Here is a 17252-nt window from a genome sequence, read left to right as displayed (position 1 = left end):
CTACCGTATAATTCGAAGTCCGTGATGGGTGAGACTGCTGCTCCACACTTCAGTAAGGAATCCTCAGAGCTCAGGAGAAGGCTGCTTAAATATCCACCATAAACCTGCAGGGGGCACACATGCTTCCTGCTTCAGTCTCGGACCTGACACGTGGCCTACCCGCTGTCTCGCGGACTAAGGCCAGCCCCACCGAACCTCACTCACGCCGTTACGGCACTTCCCAGATGCCAGACTGATGTCATCACAGAACACTGCATGCAACGGGCTCACACCAGAAAACCATGTTCCCCGGCAGAGCGGCTCGTGCATTCAGAGGGTCAGGAGCCGGTAAGTGGAGGTAAGCGGAAAGATTTGAGTGTACAGTATCATATGTGGAACTTGGTGATACTGTCAATTCTTCTGGTCCCCCAGTGGGAGGCAGAATGATCTGTGAGGGAGCCTCTCAAACATCAGCAGGCAGGAGGCAGGCTTTACAACACTGGAAACACAAGAGTGGGAAAAGCCTGGTCTTTTTTAAATAATGTCTATTTATTTGTGCCGATGGATTTTCTAAACCACTGGAGCCCCAAACACAGAGCAGCCCTTCACTTTCTCCTACACCTACCCCCACTTGGGTTCGGGTTGTTATTAGCATGAGGGTTACAGCCAAGCCACTTCTGTCATTAGAGCCCACTGGATTTGTCCCTGCATTACCCCCACCAGTACTGAGCCTTCTTTACCACACTGCCAGAGTTTGGTGGTGTGGTACTTTAGTATTACTTTAGTATTTTTAGCATTCCCCCCCCCACCTGAGTGCTCAGTGGGGGTCATATGCCCTCATTATCGGGAGCAGCAGCGACAGTCTTTACCTTTCCGAAGACTCCCATGCGGGTCTTATCGATGTATTGCTCTTTGGATATGAAGCTGAAAGGGGGGAGGGGGAGGCATACATGTTAGCCATTTCTCATTGGATGTTCACGTCAGTATCCATTATCCATCAGCCGAATTACTGGTCCCAGGAAAAGTAGAGCAAGACAATAAGTAAGGTGATCCAGGCTCCGCCCCTGCAAGCTTCAGCCCCTGCACACACCTGAGCGCCTCCTGCTGGTCCTTCTCCTCGAACACCCCCAGCCTGCGTTGCACCTTATGTAGCAGGTAGGAGCCCCTGTATCCGCTGCCGCGGCCATCGAAGCGGACCACCACGCTGCCAAAGCTGCTCACCAGCACGGTGGCCCAGTCCACCTGGAAGAGCTCGCTGACCGTCTGCCCCCCGGGTGTGCCATCCCTGTGCGGGGGTGTGGGGGGTACCAGTGAGCTGTCATGCTAATCTGGGCCCTTTCATTCCCATCTCCACAAGTATCTGTCCGCACCATACCGACTGCCTGCTTCCCCCAGTCATATTAATGGTTACCCCCCAGCCCCTGATGTGACATTATTCTGAATGCGCAGTGCACCAGGAGATGAGACCAAAATTAATTAACAGGAACTGCTTTCCTCCGCAAACTAATCACCGAGCTTACGGAAGCAGGGAAGCGCTGGCGTCAGCCTGATTAGCTGCGTGATTACGGCTGCGTGATTAACAGATCTATCCGCATTGCCACAGTAACGCTCTCCAGAGGAAGGTGGAGGAGAGTCCGCGGGCCGGGAGAAGTGGTGGCTGATTGGCGTTCGCAGGGGTCCGATTGGAGGGGATCGGTGCTGAGTGACAGGAGCGACGGCCCCATTTTCACACTGCAGCATAACGATAAGACACTCACACCAGGAGCAGCAGCGGGTAATGAGCTGTGTCCAGGAAGCCGGCCGGTTTCAGGATCTGCATCGTCAGGCCTGGAGACAACAACAGCCGACAACAATCAGCCTGTACCCTGGTAAGTGTGCGCGTATCCCGGTAAACACTTCTAGACACTCATCAGCTAGCTTACGGCACATCTAAAGACCTGGCACCCGCACAGTGGATTCTCAGTAAGGAGGGTCACGTACTGTAGTCCTCAATAGTTATTTCCTTGTACTCCGTTTTAGGCATCTGCATGGATTCCAGAGTGTTCCGCAAGTCCTCATTCATCTCCAGGTCGACGACTTCTGTGAAGAAAGGCTGCTGTTCAGGACAAGAAACAAACTAAAACTAGTCTGCATAACAGGTCATCAACAAGGGGCAGTTAACTTAGGGTAAGACAAGGTTCTTTCATCACCCGGTCAACACTCCCAGACTCACATGCTGCAAGGAGGCTGCCGGTTGAGTAATACTTCCATTAAACTGAATTTGTTTCCCGAGTAAAACCTAAATTTAAGGCCCCTTTCACTGCCAGCACTGTGGGAACAGCGAGCCATAAATGCTCAATCTGACCACTCTTAAGAATAGGGAGATTTCCGATCAAAGACCAGCGAGACGAGGTGCTCAAGAGGTTGAGAAATGGCCCTAAAGAGTGGAATGTGGACTGCGGGTGGCGAGGAACCCCCCCAAGTTCCGGGCATTACTGCTCTTATTGCACTCTTTACCCCAGGGCATAATACACCAAAAAGATATCATTCATAAACGGAGCTGGATGAACTTAAGTGCTCTTATAAGCATTCCGGATCCTTCTATAAGCCAGACACGTGATGGCTGAGACGGTCACACTGCAGGAGGTCAGAACACTCACTTTCCTTCTCGTCGGTGCTGTACGCAGTGGAAAAGGGGACTCCAGGGCCTGGGAAGAAGAAATAAGCCTTTAAAAATGCTGGGTCTTTCATTCCTCCTTAACAAACAGCAAAACTCTGAAAGCAGCATGTCTACTCCCCCCCCCCCCCCCCCACCATGGCCTCTATTACCTGATCAGCATTTTTTGGGGACAGCTGTGATTTTGGGTCATCCAACTTACATTTTTTGTTTAGTGAAAAATATTTATACTGGGGGAAAAGGACCCTCGTCAGTGATGTAATGGGTGTGTGTGTGTGTGTGTGGGTGATGCAGTCTTGTTCAGGGGTAACACTGCCTCGTCGGGGGTGGGGGGTTTAAGTTGCCTCGTCGGTGAGGTGGGGGGGGGTTATGCAGGACAGTCTCCCTCCCGCAGCTGTATCCACACATTGTGCTGATTAATATGCCTGAGCTACCACCTGACATGCTCCCACACCTGTGTGCCCAGTTAGCTAAACTGGAACGGCACCGATGGCTGGAAGGGGGCGCTGCTGCTGCTGGACGTGCTGGATGCTGTGACCGGGTCAGCGCTCAGATAAACTTGGGGACAGGGAACCACAGAAAGTTGTCTCCCTTCACTGCTGATTCCGCATTTCCTTTTAACTCCTCTGTAATCTCACAAAACCTTCCGGATTTGCGAGAGGAAGCTGGCAGCTCCTGCTGCCTCTGCATGGACTGGGCTCCTGGGAGTAAAAGCCTCACACTGCTGACTAACGGAAGGACAATTTAAACAAACCAGTGATTCAGGTGGAGCAGGGCTGGGTTTCAAAAGCAAGAATTTAATAACTTTCAATAAAACTAAACAGCACCAGATTACATTAATGCAGAAAGTGGATTTCTGGTCTCAGATAAGTTAAGTGATTGGATAAAAAAAATAAACCAAAGCTGGGTGAAGAGGTGAAGAACTGGAACACAGTCCTTGTGAGTCGATCACCGAATTGGAGATGAAGTAAACCATGGCCGGGGTATTCAGACAGGCCACCATCGCCTCGGAGGCATGCGCGAGTCAAGCGTACCAGATGGCCATGGGTCACGGCAGAGAACCCTGAGCCAGCTACCGGCACGGCGATGGCACAGCGCCCTGTCCGTGCAGCTCCCTGCCAGATGCCCCCCCCCGCCCCCCCACCGGCTGTCCTGTCAGATCTGGGCATTTTTTTTTATCCCACGACCTTTAAGTTCTGATGCTCCAAACTGGGACTTTGGGTAACCTATTCAAGTAAAAAAATAACGCGGTAAAGCAGTTTAGTTGTCCTGGGGGCGTACAGTACATCCTGCGCTTTACGGTGCAAATTAGTAGCGCAGGAACACGGCCAAAACAGCACATGTAAATCATGGCATTCTGACTGCTCCTCAGAGGCCTGCACCCCTTGAAAGACGTAGAAGACGAGCATTAAATACTGAATACCCACCTTTACAGTTGAGCAGGAAGTAGCGCATGTCCTTGCTGAAGGAGCCACTGACATAGCCACAGTCATTGCTGAAGTCGCATGACAGACAGCGACGGTTGAAGTGGCCGACGGTGTGGGCACTGGCACAGGGATGGGGATGGGGGGGGGAGGTGGCATTAGGTGCGATCCTTGGGCACGACAAATGAGAGCAGCAGGATCAGCAGGGGCTTTACCTGTACAGGTGCCTCCGTTTCGGGTCGTCCTCGGTGCTCAGAAAGTATCTGTAAATCACAGACAGAGAGCAGTCTTCACACATGACCGGAGGGTTGCCGGTTCAAATCCCAGGGGTGGCAGAGTGATTCACTGAGTAAGGCCCTCAACCCCCAATTATTCCAGGGAGTGGTTGACCTTGATCTCTGATCTGCACCTGTACATCGCTTTGCGCAAAAGCGCAAAAATCTATGTAAATGGTTCTGGAGGGTTAGGAAGCTAAGAATTACACAAACTCAGTTATAATGATCTTGAAACCCTCACCAGAGCTACAGGAGTGACAAGTTCAGTCAATCTGGATCTGAATTGTAAATTGAGAGTGAAAAATCACCATTACCCAAGGTAACCACAAAGGACAAGAGTAGCTGTGTGAGGAGCATGGGAGGTCTCTGAGGTACAGCGGAATAAACACCCACACTGCATCTGGATAGCAAAGGAAGGGTCTGGAAATTTCTCTGAGGCCTTAGCATTCACACTGCATAAAACCATTTTAAATGTGTCAGATGTTCCTCCTGGGGGGCCCTCACAGTTACACCCCTCCCCCTCCCCCCATCTGCCACCCAGATACACCGTCCTGCTCCACGGCCTCGCAGATACTCACACGACCTGACGTTCCTCGCTGTAGGCCAGGATCTCGGTCACGTCCCAGTCACCCGAGGTAATGAACTGCAGATTATCGGTGGTGGCGTTGGGCTTGAGAGAAGAAATGCAACATGAGTGAGTTGTGTCCCTCGCTGGGGCGTGGCACCAATGCGCGTGTAAGGATCAATTAGGGAACCCACCGACTGGGAATCTGGGCGACTGGGCGGGAACTCTGGGTGGCGTCAGTGGAGTAACTAAGGATTTACTCCAGACGGTAAAAGTCCTGAAGGGTTTGCATAGCAAACCAGCCAATCTGCCCTTGTGGGGGCGCTACTATCCAGCCCAGTTAAGGGGAGAATGATCATAATCATGCAGCCGGAGACGTGGAACTTCAGAAACATCTCCCTGGGCAACTGCAGCTGCCATAGTGACGGTATGAATCAACGTGACCCGCCTCCCACTTCATGCTCGGCCGCAGGGTGGGGGCGGGGGGGAGCTCACCCGTGAAGACGACATGGCGATGTGGAAGAACTTGCCCATCCCGCCTTGGAAAACCGCCCGGGTAAAGAACAGCTTGTGGCCGTCTTTGGAAAACAGCGGGGCTTCGTTCTGTCAGAGAACACAGGAAGTGACATACTTCACAGGAAGTGACATACTTCTCAGGAAATGACCAACACTGCCGGAGCGTGACATTCACTTCATTCATACTCCATTAGATCAATGCAGACTTATTAAATCAGTCTAAATGCAAACTAATGACATGAAAACTATTTAAAGTGTACGTGGAACACTGAAATGTTATATTTACTATGGGAAACTGGGTGACTTTGCACATTTCTCCACCTCCGTGATAAAGGTATTTTGATCTCTGCCCTTTACCAGGGTGGGATTTGAACTGATGGTGTCTACAAAGTGCCCCGCTCACCTGTCTGTGCAGCCAGCCGTCACTCTCGTCTTCGTGTTTCTGGAAGGAAGGTTAATGTTCGTGTTAATCAGTGCTGTTAGCACGCTGGCATGCATGCACGCCGCGGGCATCCCGGTTACCTTGGTGCAGACGCCGGTGGTGGCCTCACACAGAGTCAGTATGGAAGCATTCTGGGCCCGGTTCAGCCAATTGGCGGCCAGCTTGGTGCTGGTGGCCCATTTCACCATGGTAACGTAGTAATCCCTGTCAAAATATTCAGCCGTTATTTTGCCACGCCGGAAAATGACACTGGACGCACTGTGATAAATGCCAGCGAGTGCGGCCAATCGGCAGCCACGGCTTCTTGTGCTGCCTGCTGCCCACCCTATCCTGGGGTCCTCGGGCCTTCTCATCTCCATGGTGTGCAGCGGGCCATTCAGGTTCACCACGTACAGCTGGATCTGCGGATTCTCCTCCCCGGCCTACAGAGCACAGAGAAGGTAAGGGGACAGAAGCAGGAACCCAGCCCAGCGCACACATGCATTCTCCTGTCACTCCAAGGGGCTAGGCTCTGCCTCTTTCCCAGCTAACTTACTTTAGTGTAATGGAATTCTTTTCCCATGGGGTAGAGAGAGCCCGTGTACATGGGGATCTCCATCTTGGGGACGAGCGTGTCATTGATGGTGGCGTATGCTAACCTGGCACCATCTGGAGACCACCAGTGGGCGATGTGGGTTTGAAAGATCTCCTCTGGAAGGGAGAAAGTGAATTATTTAAAAGGCACGTTACTCCACATTGCAAAGCTGGGTGCTGTGGAGATGAGCTGTGTGACGATCTCCATCCTGGGGATTTAGGCAACAAACATCCAGTACGTGATCCATCCTGTTCTAGGAGGAAATTATGTGCAGGAGACGCAGGAGGATCACAACAGGGTCTGCTAACGATCCCATTAAAGCAGGGCAATATGGACCTGACAGCGTTCTTCTTTGTGGGGGTGGGGGAAATCGGGCCTGTGGGGGTCGGCACGAAGTTGCTAAACTGAACATCAACTAAAAGGATCCGCAGAGCTCACCAGCACAGAAGACGGTCAGCTTATTCGATGTAGGCGAAGAAAAGAGCGATGGGGGAGAGACAAAAGAACGAGTACAGAAGCATCTCGAGAGGCACCGGCCACTTACAGAGCTCACTAATTATCTGCGTGGGAAATATACCTGACTGCCGTCCAGCAGGTGGCGCACTGGCTCTGGCTACTCACTTCTAACCTGACACTTACTGTACTTAACCTGCATGACTTAGCCTTATGAACAACTAGATGTCGGCAGTCACGGCAGAAAAGCACTCAGGGGAGCCCGAGGGCCTGATTAGCCGGCTCCCCGAAGCTGGATCAGGACTGGCCTGCGGAAGAACGATTCGCAGTGTGAATGTCGGCGGTGATTACGGCTTGCGGGAACGACCATGCCGCTACGTGTGGATATGTCAGACCCACTGCTGAATGCTGCACACTTATGGAGGTAGGGGTCACCAAGACACCGGGAGATAAGGTGCAGCACCCCACCCCGGATGTCGGCCAAGTAAGCGGAGCCTGGAGAATCAGCTGGGGCTAAATGGCACAGATGACTGGCTTCCGTTTTATTTCATTTCGCTTGGAAGTGGGGAGCCATCAATCACTGTGCTGCTTTGTAATTGGACTGATTCCCCCAGCTCGCCACCGAGATTCAGACGGCAATGTGTTTCTTGGCTGGAGACTCGTGCGCAGGGTCTTCAGATGCACTGCGTTAATAGTGATTCCCCAGAACACACCAGAGCTCGGGATTCATGCTGCCATGCCCTACAGGGGATGCGGCAGCCCTGATTAAACCCTAACCTGAAATACTCCATGTGTTTTGGGCTGGGGGGGGGGGGGGGGGAATCTCGGCCCTCTGTGATGTCATCATGTCCTTGAATGACTCATTAAAGAACCTGACATTGTACATTTACGTTTACTTATTTGATAGATGCTTTTGTCCAAAGGAAAGTATAAAGCAGGGGTCTCCAACTCCGGTCCTGGAGGGCTACCATCCAGTAGGTTTTCTATCCTACCTGGCTTCTCAGGTAAATATCAGGAACAGGTGTGGCTCATCAGAAGCCAAGTAGGATAGAAAACCTACTGGACGGTAGCTCTCCAGGACTGGAGTTGGAGACCCCTGGTATAAAGCTTGGGGTCAAAGAATCAAGTCAGTCTGCATCTATTTAGGGTTAAGGGCCTTGGTCAAGGGTCCTATGGTAATTTTTTCTGCCAGCCATGGGGTTTGAACCTTCTGGACGTGGGAGAAGACCACTAGCTTACTGAGCTCCATCCCTGTACCTGCACTCGGTTTGTCAATTACTCTTCCAGTTTTCAGTACTGTGATCAGACAGCCACATGGGAAATAAACATCTTAAGCCAACAGGCAGCTTAATTACCTCGAAAAAGTATTGAAATCCATTAGAGGCAATTTGTTATGCCAAACACCGCGGCTTTAGAAGTGCAGTGTTCGTTTGCAACTTTGTCGTTAACATCTGGAAGACGTTACCTGCCATTAATGTAGCCAATGAGGATGTGAGGCGATGTCATGCTCAAACAGCCATTACCCTCCACACGTAATGTGATGATTAGGTTTGTTTACCATTTAATGATTTTGTCCCTTCTGAATTGTTTTTGGGTTATTTTTTAAAAAAAAAACATGTTCTGGTACATTAGCAAACCCCACAAATGCACCTAATGGATTAATGACTGTCGTCCCACATCACTGGATGCCTGCCTGTCCGGCGGAGAAGCACCCATGCGTGCAGTAGCAATGCGTTGGAACCTTCCAGAAGCACCAGTGAGAGGGGAGGCCCTCCAGTCTGGTCCTCACGCCTATACTTGCACCCACCCCCCGCTGCTAAATGTCAAATTTTAATTTGGTCTTCCTGTGGAGAGCATTCAGGCCCCCCTGCCAGACAGTGATATATTTCCTAATTAACGCGGCCCGTCGATGTGGCTGAGAGCAGCGGCATTTTCATAACCCCCCCACTGGCCCTGGGTTCCTTTCGGTCAGGACAGTGGCAATACGTGGCAGTGGGGGGTAAAGGGACACATGAACTTCAGCTCTCTTTCCTGGTGCAGCTGGGTCCAAATCTATACTCTGAAGGCCAGGTGAGGCCAGATCCATAAGCAAGTAACAACCAAAACTAATCAGGAATCAGACAGCAATGAAAATATGCTGACTGCTGGCTCCCTAACCTTATAACACATATATCAATGGTAATGAGGCAGACCTACATAAATATAGCAATTATGATGAAGGTTGCATATTATTAAAACATGGTCCACTGGGGGAAAACCAACTTCAGCCACAAAATCCCATTTCCTTAATTGTCCACCAGGTGGTAGCAGAGATCTACCCTAGTTTCAGTCTAACCAGGCGCTACTAATGAGAGGGGAAGGTTGCAAGCCACGCCGGATGCCTTGTCTTTTTTAGGTGCAGCGCCCCCCCACAGGATGCTTCATCTCTTTGGTCGAAAAGTGGGTTAGACCAAATTTCCCTAAAGTGTCAGTCATCGCGTGCCCTCTACAGTTACCCTGTTCCAGCCAGCTGCAAAATGGGGGCGCCATCGAGCTCATTGAGCGGGCTGGCCCGGCATGCAACCTGAACCGTGACCAAAGGCTCCCAGAATCATTTAGGCAAAATGACACTAATAAGCCCAGAGCTGGTAAACGTCACATCTCACTTTTTACAGTCTTACCTAAAGAAGAATAAACTGATATTTGAACTATGCATATATACACACACACACACACACACACACACACACACACGCATAGTTAGTCTATAAACAAAATGTAAACTCCAGACTACAAGCCCGAATGCTTACAACTAAAATATATGTTTAAAAAAAGATATGAATGCTATGCTGACCGCCCCCTTTTAAGCTGGTTTACTGGTCAGCTCCAAAGTCATGGAGTTGGCCTCTCTATCCATTTTGCTGTTAGATGCATGTACAAGGTCATCTGAGTGAGGCAGCAAGCATTTATACATGCATCCATCCACACTGCAAGCCCTCACAAGGATATGTGGAACTAAGACTGACTGCTGAATGCATAAATGGATAGACGCGTAGAGATTTATTCTCAAGAACGGCCGATCCACATTTTTTTCAGTTCCGAACCGATTCCGATACACAACTGCCGGTACCGATACAGATTCCGATATAAGAGCTCTTTATACTATATATTTCACTATATAATATTTTAATGTAACTGTTCCACCTTGTGGGGTGGCATGGTGGTGCAGTGGTTAGCACTGTTGCCTCACACCTCTGGGACCTGGGTTCGAGTCTCCGCCTGGGTCACACGTGTGTGGAATTTGCATGTTTTCCCCATGTCGTTGTGGGGTTTCCTCCGGATTCTCCGGTTTCCCCCCACAATCCAAAAACATGCTGAGGCTAATTGGAGTTGCTAAATTGCCTGTAGATGTGCATGTGTGAGTGAATGGTGTGTGAGTGTGCCCTGCGATGGGCTGGCCCCCCATCCTGGGTTGTTCCCTGCCTCGTGCCCATTGCTTCCGGGATAGGCTCTGGACCCCCCGCGACCCAGTAGGATAAGTGGTTTGGAAAATGGATGGATGGATGTTCCACCTCGTGTGTATATCTTGTTTTAAATGTCTAAATCTAAATAAATAAGTATGGGTCGTGGATCGGTCACGTATGGTCGATACCCGATCCGTCTAATAGGTCTGGATCGGCGCTGATACAGATCCAAATATGAGATCGGTGCATCTCTAATTTATTCATTTATTACTTCAGAATAAAACAAGCTAGAGAAAGTGCTATGAAGCACAGACTTCATTGAGCAAAAAAAGGGTAAGATGGTGCATAAGAGTTATGGATCTAGTGTTTGAAAAGTGTAAGAGTTTGCTCCTTTGGGGGTGGGGGGGGGCATCATTTACTGAGGGCCAGTCTGTTTATATCTTTCACATGCTTTTGACAAGCAGCGTGCTGAATGCCAACATCATCCATCTCCCGGTGCACACGTGTCATGAGAAACTGCGATTAAAACAGGAAATGCTCACTTTGTTTTCCTCGGTCTAGGTCGGGAGTCAGTCTCATCAGTGTGGGATGTGCAGGGAAAGCAGATCGATGTGTGCCGAAATACTCTGCGCTGAATATTATCTGTCCTCACCAGGCACGCTCTAGTTTCACTCTCTTGTCCTCAGACATCAACTTCAATACCTGAACAGACCCCGAGTGGATAAAAGGGCGGGTGCCCACGGTGGCCCCCATAGGGCGGAGGGTTGTGTCGACCCTGGAACTGAGATCGTCTCCTTTGTTCAGGTACGACACAAAGCCAAGCAGGAAGCTTTGGGTTTAGAGGCTCCCTGATGCTCCCGGCACAAAGGCCTGCATCTTCAAAAACACCTTCATATACAGATCTCAGTTACACTTCGTTTCAGACTCGGATGGCTTCCCTGGACAGTGATTCTGGTTAATCTGCAAAAACACAACATAACCTTACAAGTCCCTTGGGGGGGCCCTGCTCTGTGTGACATCGACAACATGTGGCTTCGAATCAAAGATCGTCCTTCATTGTATTTGCCCATTAGACTCAGCACAAAGGCTTCCGTACTTACAAACAAAAGTTGCAGGGAACAAAAAAAAAGCCAGAGTATGAGTTTTGCCGAAGACAGACACCTATGAATATTCATCAGCAGAAAGTCCGTTGCTTGTTTAGGTCTCATTCCAGGCACTCAGATACCAACAGGGTGGCTGTAGCTGCCAATCACGCAGAGCCAGAATGCTTATCTGCTCATTAATATTCATGATTATAGTGAGAGACCGCGCATTTGACAGGCACGGGAAGCAGCGCCGCACATTAACGAGTTCCGGCTCCCGTCCGGAGTGTTCGCAGCTGCCTTTGTTGTCCGTGCCTTTTCTAATTTGCATGCCGCCATTTCCTAAAAATGTCACCCGTGGAAAGCCATAAACATTTAGAATGGACGACACTCCCCCCCTTCCTAATGATAACTGTCTAATTGCTGGTTTTCAAAACAAGCTCTTTGTAATATGTGTCTAAATGGTCAGAGCAGCATTAATCTCGAACCTGGCAAAAAAGAAAAAGAAAAACAAAAACAGATTTTTGCACAGCAGTAAATTTCACTTTAATAGCCATAAAAACTGTATTTATACCTGCATGCTTCGGTTGATTTTGGGTTCCAATAAACTAAGGTTTCCTTAGAGTTTGGCATCTCTTAGCCTGGCCATACTCACATTCAACCACCCAACCATCTCAAATGCTCTATGCTCTTCAGGGAACATATCAAATGGAGTCTTGTCCAGAATACACAGTAGTCTGTGGCTGGAGTGTCTGCCTCATTTATGTTAGTTTGTAATATTTGTGGTCCTATATATATATGTAACTATTAGTGGTAATCTCTGTCGGATCTTTCTGTTAAGCTGTGGCTCCATCCCCTGTCTCCCTGATATGTCACCAGCCTGACCACCTGCTACATGTTGGACTAATGTCAAGTACTGATTTAAGGCGTCTGCCAGAGTCCACCCTGCACCAGCATCCATCCCACCCAAATCAATACCAGCCCCTCTCCTGTTCCACTTCCCCCTGCACGAGGGGACATCACTCCTGCCAACTGGGACATTGAGTCTCTGATCTGATTATATCACGGCTGTCGAGAGGTGTCCCTCATGGAGCAAAGGCTCTGAAGATCTATCTACCAAGCTGCACTGACTGCATGGTAAAGGTTAAAGGGTCCCATCGACAAACGCAATGATCTGCAAAACACCTAATAACCACTACCGGCAACAACCGTAACAACCAAAAACTGGAATCAAATCAAGCAGCAACAACCGTTTAAACTGATACCAAAAAAAGAAACAGCATCATTAACAACCACAACAAGTCGCCAATATAACAACCAAAAACTGGATTCAGAACAAGCAGAAACTACAACAGCCAAAACTACAACAAGCATCAACAACTATAAAAACCAAAACACCAATAAAACCTGAAACCAAAACAAGCAAACAGCTCTAACCAACAACCACACAAATGGCCATAACAACAAAAACCAAAACGAATGGCAACCAAACACAGAAACCGCAACAAGCAGCACACACCACAACCAAAACCAGCAACAACCATAACAGACAAGCATGCCCTTCATCTTCATCTGTCCGGCTGCTGTGTGGACCTTCAGAAAATGAACAAACTTTCATAAAAGACACACAACCTGGTTAATATTCCTCTTACCTTCATAAAGCCAGTCACTCAGGCCATTAAAGACCACTCCTTCCCTTCCTGACGACACCAGGCGTATTGACCGGCTTTCCACAGTTGCCCGGTAGTAGATATTATTCTCAAATATGAAGATCTATGGAGGAGAGAACGAGGAGCATGAAATATTCACTTAATCAATATCCACATATATGGTATGGGATTAGTGATGCTGATGATGTGGTTCACAGAAAGATGGAAAAAAACATCTTATTAGACTGAAAGTTTTTCCCCCAACTGTTAAAAGATGTTTTATTTCCAGTAAAAATGACACTGAAGCATAGAAATGTAATTAGTTTGCATTTTAATGATGAGAGATTACCGTAGGGAGTTACTGCAGCACCAATGCGACTCTGCACCAAAATAATTTATGAGAAGCAGAGGCCATCAGTCGGACTCCAGTGGAATAAAAAAATAAGTTAACTGACAGGAGGTACCACAAGAAACCTACATCTGTAATCACCAGCAGGACAAGAAACAGGCACCTGCTATCACTAATAGGATGAGGAAGAGACACACATAATCACAGACAATCAGAAACAGACCCTCATAATACCTGGCAGGACAAGGAACAGACATTCATGATTACCGACAGTATGAGGAAGAGTCCTCCACGATCACCGAGAGAATCAGGAACAGACACACATGATCCCCAACAGGATGGAATGCAGAACAGACGCTAACATAACATGGAGTAGACACCCACGATCATCCACAACATGAAGAACAAATGCTCACGATCACTGTCAGGATGTTGACCAGACATCCGCAACCACTAACATGACGAGGAACAGACACCCACAATCACCGCCATGATGCGGAATAGACGCTTGTGATCACAGACAGGATGAGGGACAGGCACCCATGATAACCAACATGATGAGGAACAGACACCCACAATCACTGCCATGATGCGGAACAGACGCTTGTGATCACAGACAGGATGAGGGACAGGTACCCCTGATAATCCACATGACGAGGAAGAGACACCCACGATAACTGCCATGATGCGGAATAGACGCTTGCGATCACAGACGGGATGAGGGAGAGGCACCCATGATAACAGACATGACGAGGTACAGTTGCCCACAATCACTGACACACTGCTGAAGATCCTACATGCTACAACATCTGTAACCAGGCCTGGCACATTGTCATAAAACAACATAAGCACATTAGTGATAAGATGCCACTTTTCTTCCAGTGTGAAACATACTGACAGCCACATCCGGGGAAGACAGCTGGCCACCACTCGTAAAAAGTCATATACAGCACAGACAAGAAATCTCCGTGGCAGAGCAGGAGCTCTTAGCGGCATGGGAAGGAGGTCTAAACGGCCTGTGAACCAGGCTAGTTCAGCCACTGCTGGGAGGTCATGGAGCATTACCAAAGGGTTATCCCAGATACAGGGGAAGTGGGAGGAAAAAAGAAACCTGAATTATGAAAACAATTCAAGAAGCAGACAGACAGATATGAACAAGCAAACATGAAATATATGTATCCACAGCCTTTCAGACCTAAGAAAGTACAGACTTAAGCAGGAAAAATAATTTGCTAATATTTTATTTATTTCTGCCAATACAGCACAACACAGCATCAGGGAGTCCTGCAGAAAACATTCGGAGTGAACTGTTTCACTGAGTCAGGTTTGACATCGTGCCATTTTAGAAACATAATGCTTTAAAGATTAAACACAACAGCCTGGGAACAGCGCCTCCACCAGAATATTAATCTGAAAGTCACTATATTATTTAGAGGGAAGCAAAAAAGGTAAAAAGTGACTGCATGAACAGTATTCTAAATGCAAGGTTACTCTCATGCTGTATATACAAAAAAAAATGAGCAGGGCAGGAAGAAAGGAAACACACTGAGAGGATGTTTACTTTCCACATGGAAAGTGAGTACACTCCAGACTGCTAACACATGAAGTGATGGGGAGCTGGAAACATCAAACATCAAACATCAAACACATTGCAGGACAGCTAGGAGAGCATGCTGCACAGCAGTAGCCCCATTTCCCCATCTTCCTGGTTCCATCATGGTTGGGGCCAGAGCTGCATTTAAAGGAGCACATGGCATCTGTCAACCTGCCAGGAAAGGCGTGACGCCAAAATGCTTGGTTCAGCTGGGGTGGGGAGTGGATGCTCTGAGCTCATGGCTGTTGTTATGTCACAGTTTTCAAGGATGACCACCCTAAGGCAAGTTCCCTTGTCTCGTCCAGCCCCACAGAAGTGACCCTAGAAGGCAGGGCCCCCGCATACATGTATGATTTTCATTTTCACAGCCCCACAACCATCTGGGACATGTGGAACACACAGAAGTGGATCACAGTCATTTGATCTGAGCGAACGCTGCCAGATTCCCACTGAGTGACTGGGTGTCGGAAAAGGGGTGTGGCCTTGATCTGGGCAGATCTCCATGACAAGATGTGTCTGGCAGGGTGACCTACGGGCTAGTAGGACTGAAACCCCCGAGCCCACGTGTAAGCCCCTCCCACCTTTACCGTCCCAAAAACCTTAAAGCTGAAGACTTTTAGAAGATTGCAACAATCCAATTAAATTCAAACGACAGTGAAGAACAAAGAGGACATTAAACACAATTATATTATGCAAATTCAACAACATCTTAGTTCCAAGTAATGTGCTATTTCTGTTTTTTTTTTGTTTAGTAATCCATGCAAATGATGTAACGTATAATTACAGCTTCCATGAAAATGCCAAGAAGATGTTTATCTTTCATTCTTATTATCTTGAGGTTCTTTACAGACCATTTAATTATTTTTATTGTATTGGCTTGAGGTGAGAAGCATGAACTTGAATCCACCTGTTGTATTTAAAATTAACCTAAGAAAAATATATAGGATTTACAAACATGTTTTCATAGGTTTCAGACCGAATAATAATACCACTTAAAATTTAGATTTTTTTATCCCTGTTTTTTGGTTCTGAGCTTCCATAACTCAAAACATTAAAACAAAAACATAGAAAATCCACATATATCCCATTTTAGCGATGATCATCTGATTTTGCCGTCTCCTTGTACATGTGCCTAAAGGCTTAAATGATGTACTAACACACCTTATCCAAAGTCTCAGAAGACACCGGCCAAAGCCCAGTCCCGTCTGTGCTGTACTGATATTCAGAGCCATATCTAGGCCACAGCACAGACTGAGCTCGTCCCAATTCTAGTGGATTATAAAAACAAGCTTGGGTCATCTCAAATCTATCTGCTGAGTGTAACTAAGCACTGCCTTTCCTCCTCATGCCTCCTCGTCATCTCTCTCTCACCCCCTAGCTCAATACAGGTTACCACTACAAAACAGAGACTAAGAGAATGATCTTACTGAAAGGAATAAAATGGCCACAATCTGGGTTAAAAGGGACCACAGCACTTGATTAAAAAATAGGTCCCTGGTAACAGGTACAACAGGGCCACAGCACTGGATTAAACAGGTCCCCAGTACCAGGTCAAACAGAGCCACAGCTCAGGGTTAAACAGGTGCCCAATACCAGGTCAAACAGGGCCACAGATCTGGGTTAAATCAGTCCCCAGTACCAAGTCAAACACGGCCACAGCTCTAGATTAAACAGGTCCTCAATACCAGGTCAAACAGGGCCACAGCTCTGGATTAAACAGGTCCTCAATACCAGGTCAAACAGGGCCACAGCTCTGGATTAAACAGGTCCCCAGTACCAGGTCAAACAGGGCCACAGCTCTGGATTAAACAGGTCCTCAATACCAGGTCAAACAGGGCCACAGCTCTGGATTAAAGAGGTCCCCAGTACCAGGTCAAACAGGGCTACAACTCAGGGTCAAACAGGCCCACAGTACCAAGTCAAACACGGCCACAGCTCTGGATTAAACAGGTCTTCAATACCTGGTCAAAAAGGGCTACAGCTCTGGATTAAACAGGTCCCCAGTACCAGGTCAAACAGGGCCACAGCTCTGGATTAAAGAGGTCCCCAGTACCAGGTCAAACAGGGCTACAACTCAGGGTCAAACAGGCCCACAGTACCAAATCAAACACGGCCACAGCTCTGGATTAAACAGGTCTTCAATACCTGGTCAAAAAGGGCTACAGCTCTGGATTAAACAGGTCCCCAGTACCAGGTCAAACAGGGCCACAGCTCTGGATTAAAGAGGTCCCCAGTACCAGGTCAAAAAGGG

The 17252-nt window shown here is 48.3% G+C and overlaps 1 protein-coding gene across 6 annotated transcripts in view; it reads right to left on the bottom strand.

Annotated features, from left to right (window-relative positions):
- Positions 1–17252, bottom strand: part of dpp6a (dipeptidyl-peptidase 6a) — a 142699-nt gene that overhangs the window by 5203 nt on the left and 120244 nt on the right. For all 6 annotated transcript variants that reach the window (XM_049005958.1, XM_049005960.1, XM_049005956.1 and 3 more), the window contains 15 exons: positions 13062–13182; positions 6393–6547; positions 6182–6279; positions 5938–6061; positions 5819–5857; positions 5395–5502; positions 4913–5004; positions 4275–4322; positions 4063–4181; positions 2619–2666; positions 1960–2058; positions 1737–1806; positions 1070–1264; positions 849–903; positions 5–104 (listed from right to left, as the gene is read on the bottom strand). In XM_049005958.1, the coding sequence (XP_048861915.1) occupies positions 5–104; positions 849–903; positions 1070–1264; positions 1737–1806; positions 1960–2058; positions 2619–2666; positions 4063–4181; positions 4275–4322; positions 4913–5004; positions 5395–5502; positions 5819–5857; positions 5938–6061; positions 6182–6279; positions 6393–6547; positions 13062–13182 (1471 nt within the window). The remainder of the gene's footprint in view (positions 1–4; positions 105–848; positions 904–1069; positions 1265–1736; positions 1807–1959; positions 2059–2618; positions 2667–4062; positions 4182–4274; positions 4323–4912; positions 5005–5394; positions 5503–5818; positions 5858–5937; positions 6062–6181; positions 6280–6392; positions 6548–13061; positions 13183–17252) is intronic.

This window comes from Brienomyrus brachyistius, chromosome 1 (assembly GCF_023856365.1).
Source record: "Brienomyrus brachyistius isolate T26 chromosome 1, BBRACH_0.4, whole genome shotgun sequence".
Lineage (NCBI taxonomy): Eukaryota > Metazoa > Chordata > Actinopteri > Osteoglossiformes > Mormyridae > Brienomyrus > Brienomyrus brachyistius.
The sequence above is the reverse complement of the archived record's forward strand: the minus strand, read 5'-3'. Positions and strand labels throughout refer to the sequence as shown.